This window comes from Monodon monoceros, unplaced genomic scaffold (assembly GCF_005190385.1).
Source record: "Monodon monoceros isolate NGI ecotype Baffin Bay Population unplaced genomic scaffold, NGI_Narwhal_1 Super_Scaffold_9, whole genome shotgun sequence".
Classification (NCBI taxonomy): Eukaryota; Metazoa; Chordata; class Mammalia; order Artiodactyla; family Monodontidae; genus Monodon; species Monodon monoceros.
In genome coordinates, this window is record NW_021703786.1 from 16,693,575 (window position 1) to 16,716,258 (window position 22,684).

A 22,684-nucleotide genomic window follows, 5' to 3' on the forward strand; every position below is an offset into this window, starting at 1 on the left:
TGCACTGAGGATTATCCATATAAAAATTTATATTCTGGGCTTCCCTGGTGGCGCAGTGGTTGAGAGTCCGCCTGCCGATGCAGGGGACACGGGTTCGTGCACCGGTCCGGGAAGATCCCACATGCCGCGGAGCGGCTGGGCCCGTGAGCCATGGCCGCTGAGCCTGTGCTCTGCAACAGGAGAGGCCACAACAGTGAGAGGCCCGCGTACCGCAAAAAAATAAAAAAGTTTTAAAAAATAATAAAAATTTATATTCTGACCTAAAAATAAAACTTTTTAACCAAGGCTTTGAAAATACTAAAAATTTATAAGTGTGACATGAGCAAGACTGTGGCTCTGCACTGGTATATTTTTTCCTGTGCTTACTTGCCCTTGTAAAATTGTTCAGATGTGCCAAATACTCTGTTATGTCAATAGTCTCTCAAATAGATAATACTTTGCAAATAAACTGATAGTGCTGTGATACAGAACTCAAGTTAAGTAAAATATGTTATGCTCAACTTTAAGAAGCAACACATCTGTTGTGAAGAAATAGTTTACTGTAGGAATTGCAGTGCTTCACTGTAACACTGCAAAGAATGTAGCAAAATTTTTAAACAAACCCAAAAGTTAGACTTCACTACATCATTTTGCCCAGAGTAGAGCCAATACTGGATTAGAAAAAGATAACAGTGTTCATCCTGTGGGATTTATCCAACATTCCAAACTCTTCTATCAAACCTTTAACAGCACCTCTGACGAATTAACCAGCAAAATTAACTAGTTTCCATGTCACTATTTTCTTCACTATCTTTACCATAAAAGCTGAACAAATAAATAGTCAAATGACCAAACACACAGGCAACTCATTCATTAATTTATTCAATAAATATGACTACAGTCCTACTATGTGCTAGGGACCAGGCTGGGTACTAGTTATCACTGGTGATAAAAAGATCCCTACACTTTGGAACTTCACAGTCTAGATGGGGCTACATGTGTACTAATGACCAAAATAAGCAAGAAACCTAGATAAATAATCCTTAGATAATTAAGAGTTAAGAGTAGAAAATACTGTTACGTGCTATTTCATCAGTGATGCTATTGAAGTGTTTTCCATTTCTCTTATTTTACAAAAGTTTCTTTTATAAACCTACAAATAACCTGATGTGCCAAAAATGTCATCTCTAAGAACACTTGTTAATAAATACAATTTGTGATATGCTGCCAGGTAAGCTGATTTTGAATTTTTGACAATGAGTAAAAAGTACTGCTCCAAAAATGCTTTTATTCTGTTTCATATCCCTTATTAAACACTTAGTTTTTTATATTTCCTAGATGGGACACATATCCAATATAATAATGGTATCAACTCCAAATTATTTCGATTTACCCTACACCACTCTGGACTCTAAGAACTTTAATTTTGGATGCAAAAAGCAGATTTCAATTAAGGCTGAAAAAATGATCTCATTCAGGATCACTGGGGATTAAAATATTTTGATAGATTATACAGCAATAATAATTAATAGTTATATATAGATCACTTTTCAAATAATCCACATATAACAGAAATATGATTATTGTTCCATCATTTCATCCTTTTTAAAAAGTGATTCAAAAGGCCTTAGGGTCATCCTTATGATTTCTAATTACTATGAATGTACCAGTTAATGAGAGAGCTGTATTTTTAAAAGGCTTGATAGCAGAGTATACTCTATGTCCTTGTGATGTTTAGAGTCTCTTTTCACAATAATTAATGAGTATTTAGCACACCCAAGAAGCATTTCTTGGGCACTTACTACAGGCCGGTTTCTGTGTTAATCACTCAGCTCTTCTCATACATGGTCTAGAACTACAGCTTGAGTCAGCAGCCTATTAATATCGGGTGTCTGATAAAAGATCTACCAATAATCTTTTAGTCCTAAGTAAGTGTAAATATATACATTTATACACTGATGACAAGCTTATAACAATGTATTAATAAAGGTATCACTGGAGGGGGCTTCCCTGGTGGCGCAGTGGTTGGGAATCCGCCTGCCAATGCAGGAGTCACGGGTTCGAGCCCTGGTCCAGGAAGAGCCCACATGCCGCAGAGCAACTAAGCCCTTGCGCCACAGATACTGAGCCTGCGCTCTAGAGCCCACAAGCCACAACTGCTGAGCCCACGTGCCACAACTGCTGAAGTCCGTGTGCCTAGAGCCCATGCTCTGCAGCAAGAGAAGCCACCACAATGAGAAGCCCTCACACTGCAATGAAGGGTAGCGCCCGCTTGCCGTGACTAGAGAAAGCCCCGCACAGCAGCAGGGTCCCAACACAGCCAAAAATAAATAAATTATTTATTTAAAAAAAAAAAAAAAAAGGTATCACTGGAAAAGTGTATGCTAATTTTATAGCACCATCTATATATCTTATTGATTGAGAAAGAAAGTTTCCCCTCATATTTGATCCATATTTTAATGGACTAATATGTGATCCTGAAACCGGCTGATGTAAACATAAGATTTAGCATTAAGTGATATTCTAGCCTAAAAACCAATAACATTTTTTTTCTAAGTTTTCTCTTTTTGTTATACCACTTAAGTACTTTAAAATTTTTCTGAGTTCTAACAAAGAATTGCTAGCACCAATCCCTTACTCACAAAAATTAATTAAATAAAAGGCATCACAATAAACATGAAAATTACTTTTCAGCACCATTTTAAAACCTGAATGCAACAAACTCTGAAGGTCTTTTATGAACCAGAAACTGTTCTTAGCACTGAGCATACAAAAATAAGACACAGTTTCTGCCCTCAGAAGCTTAAAGACCAGTGGGGGAATAAACACTTAAATTAATAAATAATTTCAATACAATTGGCAGAAGTATGCACAGTAAGGAAAGGTCCTTAGCCTAGCTGGAGGGAGGTGACAGGACTGAGTAGAATGACCACCAGAAGAAGTGGTGACCACTTTTCAAAAAAATGACCACCAGGGAAAGTCATGAGAAGGAGGTCCTTCACAGTGATAATGCTTCAGAAGAGTCTCGAGAGATGAGTAGGCATAACTAGGTAAAGAATGGGGTGAAATTTTTAGCAAAGACATGGAAGTGTGAAATAGCATATTGGATTATAGGAAGCACAAATGGGAATTTTCTAAAATTATGTTCTACGTGGACCCCATGGCCTTTCTGGGGCTTTTGTTCCTTTGAATTTTACCATTTCAACGTTCACATGTTCATAATACAGGGCTAGTAAACTCTACCATCTGGAGGCTATATCTCTGTAAATCCCAACCATCCAGAGCATAGAAAGAAACCCAGAAATGAAAAATGGCTACCACGAAAGTCATGTGGTGAGAAGCTGACATCAAGATGGAAACAAAAATTACACAGTAACCTGGGAATATTTAGTGTAGGGGCATTCAGCTCTACACAGTTCAAAACCCCGTGAGAAAACACTATAGAACAATACATTACCTGATGGTCAAAATAGTGAGCCTGGGTCACCAAGATAAAGTTTTCTCTTGTGGACCTTGTTTACAAAGCAGGGGGCTGTGTAATAAATACTCTTAGAAAGACTTCTATCCAATATTGTTGAAATAAAAGGTCACATATTAAATGAGAAATATGCCAATACCTGTAAAATTCATTATTTGTGAACCACCCATTTCTCAACCATATCAGACAGAAGGGGTATTATTACAGCACAAATAACAAAATTTAGTAACATAAAGAATCTCTGGATAGAAAATATTTAGGATCACAAATTGTGAGAAAAGAAAAAAATTATAGTTTTTGATTTATTATATGCATTGTCTTTTCATTTTTACATGACAAGCTTTCTATTTCAAAAGCTTATTTCATCTGACATCGTCACACATAAAACTCTCAATAAATGTCTGGTAATGAATGAAAAAATGAATGAATTTTTAAAAAGGATTTTATATGCTGAAGGAATGACTGACTATATAGCCTCACATTTCACAATAAACTATAGCATATTAATTTGGCCCCCAAATTAGGCAGAAAATAAAAGTATTCCATAAAGTGCTCTACTTGCTTATATTGCCAAGAAATGAGAGGTATACACTATAGGTCAAATTCTAGATTAAGACCAAAATATCAAGATAACATGAAAGTACTTTATTTAAGTATCAAATACATGAGCCAGATTAGCCCATCTTGGGTGGCTATAATGGACCAGATATTTTGCTACATCAAATACTCTGGTCCTCAAGGACCTGATTAGAATAGCCAAATTCACATCACTAACCTTTTTGTTAATTTTATTTTTTGATTTGTGTTGAAGTTTTTGCATTAAGCATACCATATAACATCTATCTGTATGGACCTATTAATATAATCTCCTCATCTAAACTCACAGCTTATCACTGATCCAATTCTATATTCTACATGTTTCCATTTATAGTCTGTTCATTTCAAATCAAATTCTATACAAGTTTTCACTCCCTTCTTATTCAGACTTATCTAAAAGCCTTTGTTAGGGCTTTAATATCTTAAATTATGCTATTTAGTTAATAATTTCTTTATTTCACATTAAATAAATGAATTCGGAAGTCTTAACATTTACAGAGAAACATTCCAGTTTCCACTGTCTTACAGTATTCTGTATGTTATTCTTGAGAAGTGAAATGATTAAGACTAGGAAAAAATAGTGTTAAAGTATTGATCTATAACTTCACAAAAACAAATTCAGCAATTCATTTGTAATAATTAAAGCATGAGAATTTTTTAAATTATTTTTTCATACTGTACAGCAACCTAATTTTTTTCCTGTTCTTGGCCAATGAAATCTTTACAGGTTAAAAATTACACATCATAAACCATTTTTCAAATAGTCAAAGTGCAAATTTTTCAGAGTTATTTTTAAACCTTGATAATTTTTAAAAACTTAAAACAGAGAGAGTTTTGCATAAGAGAAAACACGAAGTATTATTCAATAATGGTCATTTAAAATTTTCTACATACATACTGTTCATTGACTTATCATTTGGCATTCTACTTAGAGGGAAAAAAAATGTACATAAGGGCCAAGTCAGTTTTAAAAAATTATAAACATACCCACGTGCAAATTGAGGATTTAAGACCACAGTATTGCACTCAATTATACTGCGAAACAAAATTTATCTCATGTCCTAAAGCATTCAGTCAAGTTTTAATAACTTCATATACCCTAGACCTAAAGCTGCCAAAGATGAAGGTTCATTGGCAATAAGAGAGCCTTCGATTATTATGAAGAAAATGTCCATGCTATTCGTAATATTTATCAAGTTAACATTTTAATCACGTGTCAGTATCTCATTTAATAATAGAATGAATACATTTCTCACAAATTCTGATTTTCTGTCACCACCTCCCCCCAACTTGAGATGCGTCTGCCATTTTCAAGGTTTTAGAAACACTTGTTGAAAAGACAGACCACTGGAAAGTTTACAATAGTAGTGTGAAATTTTAATTATCCCAAGGAAGTACATAGTGAATAATTTTTAAGAAGCGAGGATAGTTTTATGACTTTCAAAATTAATTCAAATGAAACAATGTGAGCCTGATTTTTGCTTTGAGTAAAGAAGTTATCATTAGAAGATCGAGTTCCAAGGGAACCACAAGCGCCAACACTGTAAAATTTACCTTCCCATATGACAGCCTTTACCCTTAGAAGAAAAAAGTCACCTTTCATTCTAAAGAAGTTACTCAGGTTAGCCTAGTTCCAATAGACAGTGAAACCATGGACGAAAAAATCATGCAAAAGGATTAGTTATTCCAACTCAGGTTTGCTGCCATTTCAGGGACACCCCATAAGTACTCTTCCTCTGCAGACTTAGAGTCGACCCCTGACAACCCCTAAGAAATAAAATTGTGGAGAATTTTATCACTGTCCAAAGCTGGGGGGTGGGGGAAGGGGAGCAAATGAGAGATGTATGAGAACCGACACGCTTTGCCCTCCGAAATGCCTCATATTTACTTTTGACAAAAGAAATAAATAGAAGCAAAACCGAGATTCAGAAGGAACTCTCTCTGCTGCGTGCACCGGTAGAGCATTTTAAAGACCCTTTAGAAAAGAAGCGGGCTGGAGGCTCACCTTCCATCTCGCCGCGGGGCTGGGCTGGAGCTGCCGGTCTGGCTACCCGGCCTCTCCACGTGCTCCTGCAGTCGCCGGGACGCAGCGCGCAGCTGGCGGGAGATTCCCAGCGCGGGGAGTCCCCGGGATCCGGCCGCCGCTTCGGCGCAGATTGAAAGGGACAGGAGCCGGCGACCGGCCGGTGCGCGGGGTTACAGCGGCGCTGGCTGGCGGCGGCTTTAAAGGACGCTCACCGCGGAGCGCCGGAGGTACCTACCGCGCCTCCAGCCTCCTTTTGAATGTCAAAGCCAAGAACCCCGATAGGATGGAAACGGTGCGACTGTAAATTGTCTCAGAATGTCTATTTTGGAAGGATAATGGATGGGAGAGTAATATCACATGGCGGAAGGGAGGATCTGGATTGATTCCTTTCAAGTATAAAAGAGGTTTGTCTTAAATTGAGCAAAATCTGGAACTTTGGGTCTAGATTCAGGGATGATAGCCATGAGTGCCATCGATGAGAATTCACTTCATTCGATGTATTATGTTTTACTTCTTCAGTTTTTCATTTCACATAATAAAAGTTCTTGGTCCAAGTTTTCAGAAACTTCTGAGACAGTTCCAGAGTATTTTGGCACTTTGATCAGCTCAACGTTTTCATTTTTGGAAGCAATTCTCTCACTTTGTTTTCCCTTCTGGGAACTGCTTGGTTTATTTGCCACCACTCACAAAATACTACACACTCTATTTATGTGTGTTTATTTTCTGCTACCTTGCCTTCCTCCAAATAGGATCTGAAACAGCTTACAAAACTACGTATATAATGTATCAGTGCTAAGGGGTTGGGGTTGGGGAGACACAATAAGAGTAAAATTAACTCAAAGATGTTAGTACACAGAGTCAACATCTTTTCCCAACATCCTTCCCACTTTATAGAGGTCAAGCACGCACTTGACTATAGGGAGAGGAAAGGGGAAGTGACCACATAATTTTTCAAAAACAGAATTTTTCTTCACACTGAGGTCGAAGGGACATTGTTCAGGTGAGTCCTCAAAGTTACCCAGTGTGCTGAACTGGACAACATGTAAATGATCCTCAGAAAGACCACTTTCACCCTTGTTAGAAACTTACGTTGTTGATATATATAAATATATTTGAGACTTAAGGTTGGGAGTTTGTGCGTCAGCAGGCCATATCAGAATAAACCCACACTTACCAGTTAAAGAACGCATGTTGTAATTTTATGAATTTTAGTTTATTTTAAATATGCCTTGGTATAGGAGATATATATAGATATAGATATAGGTATATAATTTTTAAATGAGTTAATAACTTGTATTGGCTTTGTTTTAAGATCATGGCACCACGATAGCATCTCTATAGCTCGTATGGGTTGGAGTTCTACAGGATAATATCAATTTCAGAGAAATACTCTAAACACTAGGTCTAATTTTAGTATTGAAAGGGGAAATTTGTTGTTTGTTAGTTTCTAAAAGCAAAAATAGCACATCAAAAGTAGCAGAAGAGGAACTGTAAATTTTCACAGGGATGGTGTAAGGATGAATAGTTATTTGGTTATTAAAGAGTTTTAGAAAACGTTTAGTTTCCATTACAATGTTCTTTATGCTTAGCAATGGAATATGTTACTACTTGGTAAATAATTAGTTCAGTATTGAGTATTTCAGACTCAAGAGAATGACACTTAACGGGATAGATAAAAAGTAAACAGGTAAAATAATTTATGCAGCTATTTTGCCCTCAAGGAGGTGGAGCATAAATCCCCACTCCTCAAGTGTGGGATTCACGTCTGGGAGTTCCCTGGTGGCCTAGTGGTTAGGATTCTGGGCTTTCACTGCTGTGGCCCGGATTCAATCCCTGGTCGGGGAAATGAGATCCTGCAAGTCACGTGGCGTGGCCAAAAAAAAAAGATTAAAAAAAGTGGGATTCACACAGTGACATCCTTCCAAAGAGCACAGTATGAAAAGGGAGAGGGCGGAGAGTAACTCTATATTACAGAAACCAGACAAACACTACCTCAGCCAGGTGATCAAGGTAACATCCACAATGATATAAGGCATGCCGATAGTTTTGTACCTTGATACAGTGTGGTGAGTATGGCACTTCACCTCTGTAGTTTTCCACCCATAAACCTGTAGCCCCAGTCTAATAATGAAAAAAGAAAAGCAGAAAAAGTCCAATAGACAGGCATTCTGCAAAGTGTCTGACCAGTTAAGGTCAGGTCAATGTCATAAAAACTGTAATTAACTGTCAAGGTCATCAAAACTAAGAAATGTCTGAGGGACTGTCACAGCCAAGAGGAACCTAAGGAGACTTGATGACTAAATGTAATGTGGGATCCTGACTGGGATCCTGGAGCAGAAAAAGGCCATTAGGTAAAAACTAAGGAAATCTGAATCAAGTATGGACTTTATTTAGTAAGGTATCAGTATTGGTTCATTAACTGTGAGAAATGTACAATAACTAATGTAAGATGTTAATAGCAAGGAAATAGGTGGGTGTACGTGAGAACTCTTTGTACTATCTTCACAGTTTTCCTTAAATCTAAAACTATTCTAAAAGAGTGGATGGATACTTTGAACAAATTACTACTCACTTGGTTAGGTGTCTTCTCATAGTATTCAAAGTTGATCACACAGCGCTTACAAGGATCAATTACTTATAACTGGGAAGGTAATAAAACACTGTGGATTTATAATGTACTTTGACTAAAACTGAAATGATAAACTTCCAGGGAATCAGAGATGATGCCTAAATTTGTCTTCATTATCATCACTTTAAGAAGGGTACAGTTGAGACTAAACCATGAATCTAGACATGGTAACTGACATGGGTGGATCTGACTCACCAAATCACATTTCATGGCTTATGCTATGTAGGTAAAATTAACAGTGACTAAAACTGAAATCACTGACAAAGGTTGCTCCCAGACCATCTGAGATAGCCCAAGTACTGACTCGGCTCAAAGGAAATAAAACTGAAAACTCTTGATCTCACCCCAAATAATCATTCTGCACCCTGTCTGAACCTTGGGCTCTCTACCCACCAGCCTACTCAAAACCACAACTGAGGGTGTCCCGCTGCTAAGAAACAGACAACACACAGGGCATTCCAGGCCATCAAATTAGTAGCCAAGAAGGAACCATCAAAGACGCAGGCATGGTCCCCTTCGGAGCTCGCTCATCTTGACTTAGCATCCCTCCCCTCAGGAAAAGCATTTGGGGATCTCACCTTTCAATTGGGCCCTTTCTTTAAAACAGTCTTACTTCACAACCCTGGACACATTTGCAAGTGGGGTCTCTCAACACCGTGTGATACTCGAAGTTGAAGATGAAGATTAAACGTTCCTCTAGAGTGTGAAGGCCTGGAGACGCCTTATTGGTGCACTAGCGGTTCTTCATTTTGTGGGTAGAACACAGTTGGGTAAAAATTGGGTGTTAAGAGTTTGAAAAAGACTGTGCACACAGTTTCAGACAGTTCATGAGAAGAAAGGCATAGGAAATTACCACGTGGGGCTCTCTGCTTCCTGTGAAGTGTAAATTTTCACAAGCTTCTCCCTCCTCAGGTCCTCATGTAATCGCATTCCTACCCGCCCTATCCCACTGGGACCACCATGTTCCTCTCGTCGATCTCTTCAGCCCCTAGACTAAGGAAGTGACCGAAACGCGAAGCCTTACGTTCTTTCTTCTTCTACTCTTTTCTTCTCTCAGGGATTGCTCAGAGAAAACCGAGCCACCGACAGCGCGGGGGAACGGCGCCAGACTACAGGCGCGAAGCATCAGAACCATCCGCACGACGGCAGCCGCGTGGGCGCGAGGGGGCGGGGCGCTCGCTTCCCGCGCACCTGCCCAAGGCCCTGCCCTCTGCCCGCGCCCCGCCCCCAGCCCCGCCCAGGCGCCCAGCTCGGCCCACGCGCGCGAGGCCCCGGTTCACGCGAGCGTTCTTCTGCGCGTCCGCTCCCGCTGTAGCGTCGGACAGTTAGGGGAGTCGACCCCCGTCGGTTTGCTCCTCTCGGTGGAGGAGAGATGGGGAGGCGTTGCGCTGGGGCTGAGGTAGGAAGGAGCCCGCTCCTCGACGCCTAACCCTCCCACGACGCTAGCCCCTGAGCCGTGATGCGAGCGTGGGTCCTGCTCTCCGCGGTGCTCTGGTACCTCACAGGAGGTGGGGATCCTCCCGCCAGGTCCCCTGGCCTCTCCCATCTTCTCCGTCCTGCCTCCTCCGCCCCGCCCCGCCCCACTCTGAGCCCTGGCTTCTCTTCTACGTAAAAAGTCAGTGGTTTCTTTCCTCCGCAGGTGGATGGCAGCGTAATTCCGAGCGCACTGAGAAAGGCTTCATTTATGGCAAGCCGGGACACCCAGGTAATAAGGACCTCTTCACTCGCAGAGTCTGCCCGAAGAGCCGGGGTTCCGTGGCTCTGCTAAGGTTCTTCCCGAGGAGGGAAATGGAACAAACATTTATTGAACGTATACTGTGTGCTCTGCACTTCCCAAAGGTTGTTGCATCGTTTCATCCTTACAGCGACGCCACTACGCCTCAGTTGAATCACCTTACCTAAAGCTGCATAGCTCGGTAGGAGCTAAGATTCCATTCAGATCTCTTTCTCTGATGCCACCTCACTTCCAGGTGTCCCCGCTGCTTTGCAACATGCGAGGCCCCCTCAGAGGAGTGATTTCCGGGGCTGGAAGTCCCTCTGTTTGGAATGCCCTTATCCCTTCCCTTGTTAACTAGAACTCCTACATATCCTTTACGGCTCAGCTCAAATGTCATTTGTCACTGTGATGAAACTTTCTCACACTCGCCAAGGAAAATTAGTCACAAGGCTCATTTTAGATAACTTTGGGCCGGTTCATAGCATTGGTCTGCTTTGGAATCTCTCCGTGTTTGGCGGCCCTCCCCTTCCCTGCCACCACCAAATTGTAGGACGCTGTCTTCTTTATATGTTCAGAGCCTGGCATTCAGTAGGCTTTAAAATTAATATCTTGTGGGACTGTATTTGTTCCAAGCACATTGTTGCTGCTTCCATCAAATCCGAAACAGAATAGGTATTGCAGAAAATCTTCCTTGTCTGTCCCATTTAATTATTGTTCCTAACAGAGGAAATTTATAGTTAAATATCATGTTTGCCTTGCGGATGACAATGATCATCTTTAAAATAGTTTTGCAACCAAAAGATCCTTTTCTGATCTTTAATTTGATTCCACTAACCCTTCAAATTTTTTTTATTCTAGTTAGTTCTGAATCCGTACATCAAGATGTATTATGCACATTTTAGCAACTAAGACGTGGCACAGCCAAAATAAATTGATAAATAAATATTAAAAAAAATAAAATGTATTATGTACATTTTTATAAACAACACTATAATAAAACAGAAAACAAAATATTGACTCTGTAGCAGTCTAGAGTTTTAAGATCTATGAGAAGCAGAACGGACTTTAGCATTCCAAATGTTATAATGATATGCTGATTTTTAAAATAGTGAAATCCAAAAAGAACTAATCAAAGTAACTTTGGGAAAAAATGGTAGGAAGTGTGTTTCTTAATTTAATTTTGCTATATAATGTAGTTATATATTGTTTTATTTTTGTCACAGTGAAATTATATGTAAAATTACATCACAATAGCCCAATCCTTGTCTGTATGGATTTGAAACGCACTGAAAAAGAAACAGTGGACCCCACCTACTTATGGGTTGGGCCTAATGAAAAGCCATTAACAGGTAAGTTATTCGATTTTAATATCTTCTTTTCTTAATGATGCAAACATTTTTTAAGAAAAGCGCTGTCATTTATTGGAATGAACAAATTGAAATTTAATTTTAACTACAGATTCACTTACTCCATATTTAGACAATCATATTATATCTTGGTCTGTGCCTTATTTTCTCCTTAGGCAAAAACTGAAGCAGTAATTTTTGTACCTTACTTCCCAAAGCTGTATTAGTTCAGAAGTTCTTATAAAACCTAAAATTTATCCTTGCAGCACCTGTGATAGGAGATGAGGTAACTAATAATGTAATTTTTCACGATGTTAGGAGGGTATCTTATAATATGAGCATTGTTAATTTCTGTCTTATGTGAAGAAAGTGCATAGAACTATAAGGCAGTGTGATCTCACTTACAGAATTACTGGCATAAATCAATTGAAATTAGATGCCAAAAATGAATTAAAGAAAACCAAAATATATTTCAAAAGTGTACTTATCTCATGTGGTTTTCCATTGAGTAATATGACAGAGTTACGATTTTGCTGAATTCTTGAAGTTAAAATAGTCCATTAATTTTTAAATTTTTGTATTTATTTGTAACCCCAAGTTTACTAAATAATGTTTGAATTGTTACATGTTAAATACCAAGCAATTTACTCTTTCTGTTTAGGAAATAATAAAATAAATATAACCAAAACAGGAAAGCTGATGGTGAAAGACTTTCTGGAGCCTTTGTCTGGACTTTACACATGCACTCTTTCTTATAAGACTGTCAAAGCAGAAACCCAAGAAGAAAAGGTAGTAAAGCAGAGATATGACTTTATGATCTTTGGTAAGAATATAGGCACATTTTAACTTAAACATTTAATATGGATCAGAATTAAGTATATGGTTTCTTCATTTAGTGAAAATGAGTCTTATATATAATCATTATGACTTATAGAGTATTTTGGGTGTATTTGACTAGGCAAACTCTTAAACTGACATCAAAATAGTGTGTCCTAAATAATCCTTTTTCAGCCTCCCACTTCCCACTGTAGGTATGCAGGCACAATCTACATTATCACAACTTTGCCAGGTAATTTAAAAACTTATGTTTAATTCCATAAAAGCAAATTAATGATCCTTTTCATTGGACTGTGCTGACAGCAACACTTCTGTAAATTAAGACCCTCACCATCAAAATCTTATTGTTTTCTTGATCCTTTTAACTTACATATATAGCCAGCCCACAGAAACCATACAATCTCTTGTACTGAGTGGGTAATATATCAGATGAAAATAACCTTTGTCATTAAAGTTATTCGTTTTATATCCTTTTGTGAGGACAAACTGTTAAAACATTTTATTAGAAAAAATAAAATACCCCCCAAAAACCCATTTTATTAGATAAATTAAGTTTCTGTGCTGGTTTGCAAGATTGATGGGATTAACTATTACATGTTATTTGGAAATTAATGCTAGGCACAATTGTTTTATTCTCATCTTTTTTAAAGCCTACCGGGAACCTGACTATTCATATCAGATGGCTGTACGTTTTACCACAAAATCTTGTGTAGGAAAGTATAATGATCTGCTTTTTAGACTGCTGAAGAAAATCTTGGATAATTTAATCTCTGATTTGTCATGCCATATCATAGAACCATCATATAAATGCCATTTTGTTAAAGTCCCAAAACATGGCCTCATTCCTGAGCTATTTATAGCCTTTCAAGGTAAAAAAAGTTTTAATATTTCTTTAATTTTATGTGTTTAATCTTAATTACAAAATTAATTGCCATATTATTATAGAAAGCTTATAAATAGTAGGCCTTAAATGTTTGTTAAGCACTAAAGTATGTTGTTGGTCTTAACCTGGTTGTGGTTTTAAAAATTAACACATTATTTGCCTTCAACTATAATATATTGTTGCCTGTCTTTTAGAACTTAATATCATTTTACAAATATGGGCTTTAATTATGCAGCTAATATTTAACTTATAACTTCTTATAGAATTTTAAATTGTATTTTTGAGAACTTAACAAAAGGGAGAAACCAAACCAAACCAACCCAGAATTATTACTATTCATTTTAAAGCCTTGTAGTTACCTCCATTAGCCCCCAGATGGAGTGAAATCATAATGTATAAATCATTCAAATTGTGCACCTTTACTTTATCACTAGAATTACATAGATTAAACACATGCACACATGCATACTGAATTCAGCATTTGGAGCTTTATTGGAATGTTTGGAACTTTTTGGAATCTTTCTGTGAAAATGTTATTTTTCCCCCTCCAGTTAATCCTTTTGCACCAGGGTGGAAAGGTAAATGCAATGAGTCTGTTGACTGTCAAGATAACACTAACCATAATATCCTCCAGGTGAGAATTTCAGTGTAAGGGGAAAGTATTTGAATAGTATACAAAGCTATTTAAAAACTGAAATATGAAGTATTATTGATTTTTGGTTTCAGTTTTATAAACTGAGATTGTTGCAGTCTTGGCTATTTAAAAATGTTTTGTTGTGGAAGAGTACATCTGGAATGTTATATAGCTCCCCAGGTTAATATTGTGTATTTTTCCTATGACAGAAGGATGGATCACTGGTCTTTGTTCTCCAAATGTAACTAAGCAGCAGCTTGAAGAACCACCTTACAATCATGTCAACCTAGGTTAAAACAGTGGTTCTTCCAAAATTGTATCTGTACTGATCAAAACAGTTGCTCTCTCCTCTGCCTCCTTAGAGGCTAAGGACATAGTCTAAAAAATCCTTTCACTCTCCCCCTCTATCCCTGAGCGCATACCCTTAATATTGTGCATGGTTTATGGGTTATTATTAGTTATTATTTAAGCCCCATGCTCAAAAAATAAAACAAAATTTACACCATTAGTCTGTAATGCTGATTAGAGAAAAGTTTTGGTTTCCATTTTGCTTGGCTTTTTTTTTTTTTAATTTTATTTATTTATTTATTTTTGGTTGTGTTGGGTCCTAATTGCTGCGCGTGGTCTTTCTTTAGTTGCGATGAGCGGGGGCTACTCTTTGTTGCAGTGTGCGGGCTTATCATTGCGGTGGCTTCTCTTGCTGCGGAGCACAGGCTCTAGGTGCGTGGGCTTCAGTAGTTGGGGCACGCGGGCTCTAGAGCACAGGCTCAGTAGACGTGGCACACGGGCTTAGTTGCTCCGCAGCATGTGGGATCTTCCCAGACCAGGGCTCGAACCCGTGTCCCCTGCATTGGCAGGCGGATTCTTAAGCACTGCGCCACCAGGGAAGCCCCTTGCTTGGCTTTTTGGAATTAGAAATAATGAACTCCCGGTTATCTACATATGGAATAGACATGATGCAAATAATTCAAAACAAGTGCTTTTTAACCTCAATTTAGTTTTTCTTAACTGTTGTGCATAAAAATTGACAATAATCGATAAGGTCAAGGCTAAACTAATTTTAGTATTAACATGCAACTTTTCGGGAATTCATCTGTTGTGTAAAGCAATGGCATGTTTGTATTACGTTTCATTGCCTCTGATACAGGAGGAGAAATTTGGTTCATAGTTTAGTAATTGTACTTCTCTCTGGTGTTTTTAAATCTTAGGCAAGAAATCGAATAGAAGAATTTTTCCGGAGCCAAGCATATATTTTCAACCATGATTTTAATAAAACTCTACCAGCTATGCATTTTGTGGACCACAGTTTTCAGATAGTACGAATAGATAGCTGTCGTCCAGGCTTTGGAAAAAATGAAGGTCTCCACAGCAATTGCGCTACCTGTTGTGGTAATTATAAAATATAAATATCTAATTATTTAGGTTATATAGTCAGAATTCACTTAGCATAATTCAGTTGAATATTTATAGTGGTTCTCTTTACCAAAAAAATATGTTTAGTTAAAGGGAAGTAAAAATTCAAAGCCCAAATTTCTAAATATACTTATCTTCATGTATATGAATTCTGCTAATGTAATCTTTTGTATTACAAAATATTTCTGTAGTTTTTTTTTTTTTTTTTTTGGCTGCGTTGGGTCTTCGTTGCTGCGTGCAGGCTTTCTCTAGTTGTGGTGCGTGGGGGCTACTCTTTGTTGAGGTGCGTGGACTTCTCATTGCAGTGGCTTCTCTTGTTGTGGAGCACGGGCTCTAGGTGTGGGCTTCAGTAGTTGTGGTGCACGGGCTCAGTAGTTGTGGCTCGCGGGCTCAGTAGTTGTGGCGCACGGACTTAGTTGCTCCGCAGCATGTGGGATCTTCCCAGACCAGTGCTCGAACCCGTGTCCCCTGTATTGGCAGGTGGATTCTTAACCACTGCGCCACCAAGGAAGCCCTTCTGACTTAAGCTACTATACTATGAAAGAAAACAAAATGGTCCTGCCTAGAAATTGTAAATAGGAACTAGAAAACAAGAAATAGGAACTCATAAATGAAGCAATGCAGAAGACACTGTAAAATGCTGATGCTAAAGGAAAAAGATAAGATTCTAACTCTTTTCTGTCTTTAAGATGATCAGATAACAATGTTTAAAACTTATAAATGGGGAGTTCCCTGGTGGTCCTGTGGTTAGGACTCTGCGATTTCACTTCCGTGAAATCCCGGGTTCAATCCCTGGTTAGGGAACTAAGATCCTGCAACACGCTCAGTGCAGCCAAGGAAAAAACCTCATAATAATCTTCCACACCTTAACTGGCTGAACATTACTCATAGTATAACATAGATATAGAATGTCAATGGTGTGACATTAATGGCAATTTGTATTATTGGTATAAGATGCCTCTAACTGAAATTATCATAATCTACTCCATTGTGTTTTCCTCTGCAGTGGTTTGTGGTCCTGGGACTTTTAGTCCTGATGTTGATGTTACATGTCAGACCTGTGTTTCTATCCAAATCTACGGAGCTACATCTTGCCCATAAAACTTCAAACAAAAACTGCAACGTGAAGACTAGAGGTGAAAGCATTGTTACTTGCTTGTGGAGGTGGCGAACATAAGATGATTTGTTCACATCCCAGAGTGTCATAGATAGTTCCAGTAAGTAAGATCAGTAAGACCAAAACATTGGAAAACATACCTTTTAGAAATCCTAAAAAGATAGTTGACATGGCATTTCTAAGAAGGCATTTAATATCTCCAGTGTGCAAAGGAAAGTGTAAGTATGAGTGGATGAGTTTTATTGAAATATGTTTTGTTGTTTACAAACAATCTGTTTCCGTGTACCTAAGACTATATTAAGGTAAAGAAAAGTAGCAAAGTATAATATAATAAAAACGTTGTACTTTCCATGTATTATTTTGTTTGATATCACTCTTATATAAAGGCATATATATTACCTTTATAATTAGAACCAAAAAAGTTATTTCTTTTGGTGTCTTTGCTTTCAGTTTGTTTTTAGAATAATAGAATTTATTAGTATAGTTTTAGGTTTACAGAATAATTGAGCAGATATTATACAGAATTCCATATACCCACTCCAGCCCACACCCTCATCCCTCCCCAGTTTCCCCTATTATTAACATCTTGCATTAGTGTGATGCATTTGTTACAATTAATGAACCAATGTTGATACATTATTATCAACTATAGTTCATAGTTTATATTAAGGTTCATTCTTTGTGTTCTGCAGCTCTATGGGTTTTGACAACTGCATAATGACATGTGTCCACCCTTAAAGTTTCATACAGAATAGTTTCACCACCCTTAAAATGCCCTATGCTTCACCTATTCATCTCTCTCCCTTACCCCAGAGCCATTGACAACCAGTAATCTTTTTATTGCCTCTATAGTTTTGCCTTTTCCAAAGTGTCATAAACTTGGAATTGTACAGTATGTAGACTTTCCAGACTGGCTTCTTTCACTTACCAATATTCATTTAAGGTTCCTCCATGTCTTTTTGTGACTTAATAGATCATTTTTTATTGCTGAATAATATTCCATCATATGGGTGTGTCAAGGACATCTTGGTTGCTTCCAGTTTTTGGTGATTATGAATAAAGTTGCTATAAATATTTGTGTACAGGTTTTTGTATGGGCCTAAGTTTTCAAATCAATTGCGTAAATACGAAGGAGCATGTCTGCTGGATTGTATAGTAAAATTATGTTTAGTTTTGTAAGAAATTGCCAAACCGTGTCCCCACTTGGTCTCCCATTTTATATTTCCACCAGCAATGGATGTGTTTCTTGTTGTTCCTCATCCTCACCAGCTTTTGGTATTTTCAGTGTTTTTGATTTTGGCCGTTCTAACAGGTATATAGTGATATTTCATTGTCATTTTAGTTTTAAATCCCCTAATGACATCTGGTCTGAGCATCTTTTCATATGTTATTTGTCATGTGTATATCTACTGTTCAGATCTTTCTCCATTTTTTTTATTTGATTAGTCATTCTTATTGTTGAGTTCTAAGAGTTCTTTGTATATTTTAGATACAAGTTCTTTATCGGATATGTGTTTTGCAAATATTTTCTCCCATTTTGTGGCTTGTCTCTTTATTCTTCTCACAGTGTCTTTCACTAAGCAGAAGTTTTTAATTTTAGTAAAATTCAATTTACCAATTTTTTTCCCATGGATCATGCTTTTGGTGTCATACCTAAAAACTCATTACCAAGCCCAAGGTCATCTAGGTTTGCTCCTGTTGTATTCTAGAAATTATATAGTTTCATGTTCTTTGCATATGGATGGTTCCAGCACCATTTGTTGAAAAGACTATCCTTCCTCCATTGAATTGCCTTTGCTCCTTTGTCAAAAATCAGTTGACCGGGCTCCCCTGGTGGCGCAGTAGTTGAGAGTCCGCCTGTCGATGCAGGGGACGCGGGTTCGTGCCCCAGTCCGGGAAGATCCCACATGCCGCGGAGCAGCTGGGCCTGTGAGCCATGGCCGCTGAGCCTGCACGTCCGGAGCCTGTGCTCCGCAACAGGAGAGGCCACAACAGTGAGAGGCCCGCGTACCGCAAAAAAAAAAAAAAAAGTCCACATCAAAAAAAAATCTTAAAAAAAACAATAAATAAAATAAAATTAATAAATCAAGGGACTTCCCTCATGGTCCAGTGGTAAAGATCCACCTTCCAATGCAGGGGACTCAGGTTCCATCCCTGCTCGGGGAACTAAGATCCCACATGCCGTGGGGCAACTAAGCCCGTGTGCCACAACTACAGAGCCCACGTGCCCTGGAGCCCACACACCACAACTAGATAGAGAAAACCTGCACACTACAACTAGAGAGAAGCCCGCACGACACAATGAAAGATCCTGCATGCCTCAAGGAAGATCCTGCATGCCGCAACTAAGACCTGATGCAGGGAATTCCCTGATGGTGCAGTGGTTAAGAATCCGCCTACTAATGCAGGGGACACGGGTTTGATCCCTGGTCCAGGAAGATCCCACATGCCATGGAGCAACTAAGCCCGCGAGCCACAACTACTGAGCCTGCACGCCACAACTACTGGAGCCCGCACGCTGCAACTGCTGAGCCTGTGTGCCACAACTACTGAAGCCCACGCACCTAGAGCCTGTGCTCTGCAACGAGAAGCCATGGCAAGGAGAAGCCTGCACACCACAACGAAGAGTAGCCCCCATTCGCTGCAACTAGAGAAAGCCCACGTGCAGCAACAAAGACCCAACACAGCCAAAAAACAAAATTTCTTTTTTACATCTTTATTGGAGTATAATTGCTTTACAATGGTGTGTTAGTTTCTGCTTTACAACAAAATGAATCAGTTATATATATATACATATGTTCCCATATCTCTTCCCTCTTGCGTCTCCCTCCCTCCCACCCTCCCTATCCCACCCCTGCAGGGGGTCACAAAGCACCGAGCTGATCTCCCTGTGTTGTGCGGCTGCTTCCCACTAGCTATCTACCTTACGTCAAAAAACAAATTTTTAAAAATTAAAGGGCTTCCCTGGTGGTGCAGTGGTTGAGAGTACGTCTGCCAATGCAGGGGACACGGGTTCGTGCCCTGGTCCGGGAAGATCCCACATGCCGCGGAGCGGCTGGGCCCGTGAGCCATGGCCACTGGGCCTGTGTGTCCGGAGCCTGTGCTTCGCAGCGGGAGGGGCCACAACAGTGAGAGGTCCGCTTACCGCAAAAAATAAAAAAAAATTAAAAAATAAAAAAAAGACCCAATGCAACCAAAAAAAGAAAAAAACCTTTAAAAAATAAATAAAATTAATAAATCAAGAATAAATATAAGAATATCATGTTTAGTTGTAATAAAAACTAAAACTGTTAATATGGGTGTCTCAAGGAAGTGGGACTAGGTTATAGGGTTCAGGGGTTTGAAAGGAAACTTTTACTTGATTTGTTTATATTCTTCTGTACTGTTCAAATATGTCCTCATGTGCATATATTATGTTTTTAAAGTTTTTATTGAGATAAAAACTCACAGTAAAGTGCGCAGATCTTAAGTGTTTAGCTTAATAAATGTTTACACATGTAAACGTGGTTACACATCCATGTAACCACTATCCAGATCAAGATATAAAATATGTCCAGTGCCCCAGAAAATTCCCTCATGCCCCTTGCCAGGCAATACTGCACCCACTGAGATAACCACTATTTTTTTTTCTTTTTTTTTGGCTGCACTGGGTCTTAGTTGTGGCAGGCAGGCTCCTTAGTTGCAGCTCGAGGGCTCCTTAGTTATGGCATGTGGACTCCTTATTTGTGGCATGTGAACTCTTGGCTGCAGCATGCATGTGGGATCTAGTTCCCTGACCAGGGATCAAACCCGGGCCCCCAGCGTTGGGAGCACAGAGTCTTAACTACTGTGCCACCAGGGAAGCCCCAGAGATAACCACTATTCTGACATCTACCACCATCATGTAGTTTTGCTTGTTTTTCACTTCATTTACATGGAGTTATATACTGTGTGTTTTTTTAAGACTTTTATTGATGTATTGAATATAATACACTTATAGTAACATATACTGATCTTAAATGTTAGCTCAGTGAATCTTGATATATTTCCAGCACTCCAGAAGATTCCCTCATGCCCCTTCCCAGTCACTACTGTCCGCACTAAGATAACCACTATTGTGACTTCTACCCTTATTGCTTGGTTTTGCCTGTTCTTGAGCCTCATATAAATGGAATCATACAGTATTGTAGTGGCCACGGAGGGTACCACCCGGATTTTCTTTAGGAGAACCTGCTGTGGGAAGCAGAGTTGACTGAGAACCTCTAGCCTACCTCGCTGTAGATCTGTCTTCTGAGCCCCAGCTCCCTGGGGCTACATCCAGCCACAAGCTGAGTATGAGGTACTGGAGCCTGGCCCTTCTGCCTGATGGGGGGCCCTCCGGCAGACCACCTTTGCTCAGGTTGGCTTGGCTGAGACCCTCAGACTGTGCTGCCACCTGAGACCCTTTCTACTTAGTCTTTCCCTCCTCCTCTCCATTCCCAAGTTTTAGACCGTCATTGTGATTTGAAGGTTTGCCATGCCGATTCCTGCTCCCTCCCTTTATTCTTCAGGGGCTTTCCCCTTATTAAGTCCCTTGCATATCTGATTCCATTTTGGCACCTACTTCTCAGAAGACCCATGTGTTTTTGTGTTGGCTTCACTTGCTCAGCATTCTGTCTGTGAGAACCATCCATGTTGTTATGTGTAGCAGTAATTTGTTCTCTTTTATTGCATACGTGTACCTCAATATATGTATCCATACTAATATTATTGGACATTTGAATAGTTTTCAGCTTGGGGCTCTTATTTTAACGTTTCTGTACATGCAATCTTATGGTGAACACGTGCATTCATTTCTCTTGGGTATATGCCAAGGAAGTGGAGTTGCTGAGTCATAGGTATATGTTTAGCTTTAGTAGATACTGGTAAACAGTTTTCCAGAGTGGTGGACCAAGCTACACTCCGACAGCACTTATGAGAGTTCCTGTTGCATATAATATTTTTACAAATTTAAATGTGAAAGCGACTAGTTCAAAAGATAGATACAAAACAAATGTATGCTATATCATTCCTAGTTTAATGTTTAAGTTACCATTTTTAAAACTGCTGCATAGAAAAAATGTTCACATACCCCAAAGTGTTAATAGTGGTTATATTAAAGGGAGAAGGGAGATCACAGGGTGCCTTTACCTTTGACTTTGAGAAATATCTGAAATGCTTTACAACAAATATATATTTCTTTTGCTTTTAATTACATTGTCTTGAAAAATGTTACATAGAACTAAAAGGCTTATGATGAAAACCAGCAGTCTCCTGCTACACTCCTACGCATCCCTCAGTCCCATGTCTCCTAGCTTACACTCCTATAATTGCTTCCTTGCTTCCAAAGATGTGTTGAAATCCCTTATCTGCTGCCCAATTCTCTTTATTCTGTGGGTTTCTATCTTTTCCATCGCTTTATTGTCATTTAGTGAGATTTCAAGAGGGAGAGGAAATTAATATGATCAATCTGCCACTTTTAATCATACAATCCAGGCTGATTTTTGGACATTATCATGGTGAATGGGATGTATCAAAAAATAGCGGCTTGTTTTAAAGACATCATTCTGGTGATTGGGAATAGGGATGGTGAGAATGGACTGGGGAGGGGAGCACCCAGAGGCTTGTGGGGAGAATGCTTAAAGAGCTGACAGGAGGGACTTCCCTGGTGGCACAGTGGTTAAGAATCCGCGTGCCAATGCAGGGGACACGGGTTCGAGCCCTGGTCTGGAAAGATCCCACATGCCGCGGAGCAACTAAGCCCATGCGCCACAACTACTGAGCCTGCGCCCTAGAGCCCGCGAGCCACAACTACTGAGCCCGTGTGCCACAACTACTGAAGCCTGCACGTCTAGAGCCCGTGCTTCGCAACAAGAGAAGCCACCGCAGTGAGAAGCTCGTGCACCGCAACGAAGGGTACCCCCGCTCGCCCCAACTAGAGAAAGCCCGCGCACAGCAACGAAGACCCAACGCAGCCAAAAATAAATAATAAATAAATAAAGTTATTTTTAAAAAAAGAGCTGACATGGTA

General features: G+C 39.3%; 2 protein-coding genes across 6 annotated transcripts in view; one reads left to right on the top strand and one right to left on the bottom strand.

Annotated features, from left to right (window-relative positions):
- The window catches only part of IKZF3 (IKAROS family zinc finger 3), a 90,886-nt gene extending 81,052 nt beyond the window's left edge, over positions 1 to 9,834 (bottom strand). The window contains exon 1 of one of the 4 annotated variants that reach the window (XM_029210832.1): positions 6,060 to 6,277. In XM_029210832.1, the coding sequence (XP_029066665.1) occupies positions 6,060 to 6,066 (7 nt within the window). In that variant the 5' untranslated portion in view covers positions 6,067 to 6,277. Of the gene's footprint in view, positions 1 to 6,059; positions 6,278 to 9,287; positions 9,434 to 9,733 lie in introns of those variants that run through there. The other 3 variants (XM_029210834.1, XM_029210835.1, XM_029210833.1) reach the window with 3 other exon arrangements.
- Positions 9,835 to 9,982: 148 nt separating this feature from the next.
- On the top strand, positions 9,983 to 17,848 carry ZPBP2 (zona pellucida binding protein 2). Of its 2 annotated transcripts, XM_029210839.1 has the most exons (8): positions 9,989 to 10,217; positions 10,349 to 10,414; positions 11,650 to 11,775; positions 12,434 to 12,595; positions 13,260 to 13,478; positions 14,044 to 14,126; positions 15,335 to 15,515; positions 16,546 to 17,848. In XM_029210839.1, the coding sequence occupies exons 1-8, from the start codon at positions 10,169 to 10,171 to the stop codon at positions 16,638 to 16,640; spliced, it is 981 nt and encodes a 326-aa protein (XP_029066672.1). In that variant the 5' UTR covers positions 9,989 to 10,168; the 3' UTR covers positions 16,641 to 17,848. The 2 variants fall into 2 exon arrangements, with proteins under 2 accessions (XP_029066671.1, XP_029066672.1); XM_029210838.1 differs by lacking the exons at positions 13,260 to 13,478; positions 14,044 to 14,126 and having other exon boundaries at positions 9,983 to 10,217.
- Positions 17,849 to 22,684: the final 4,836 nt, after the last annotated feature.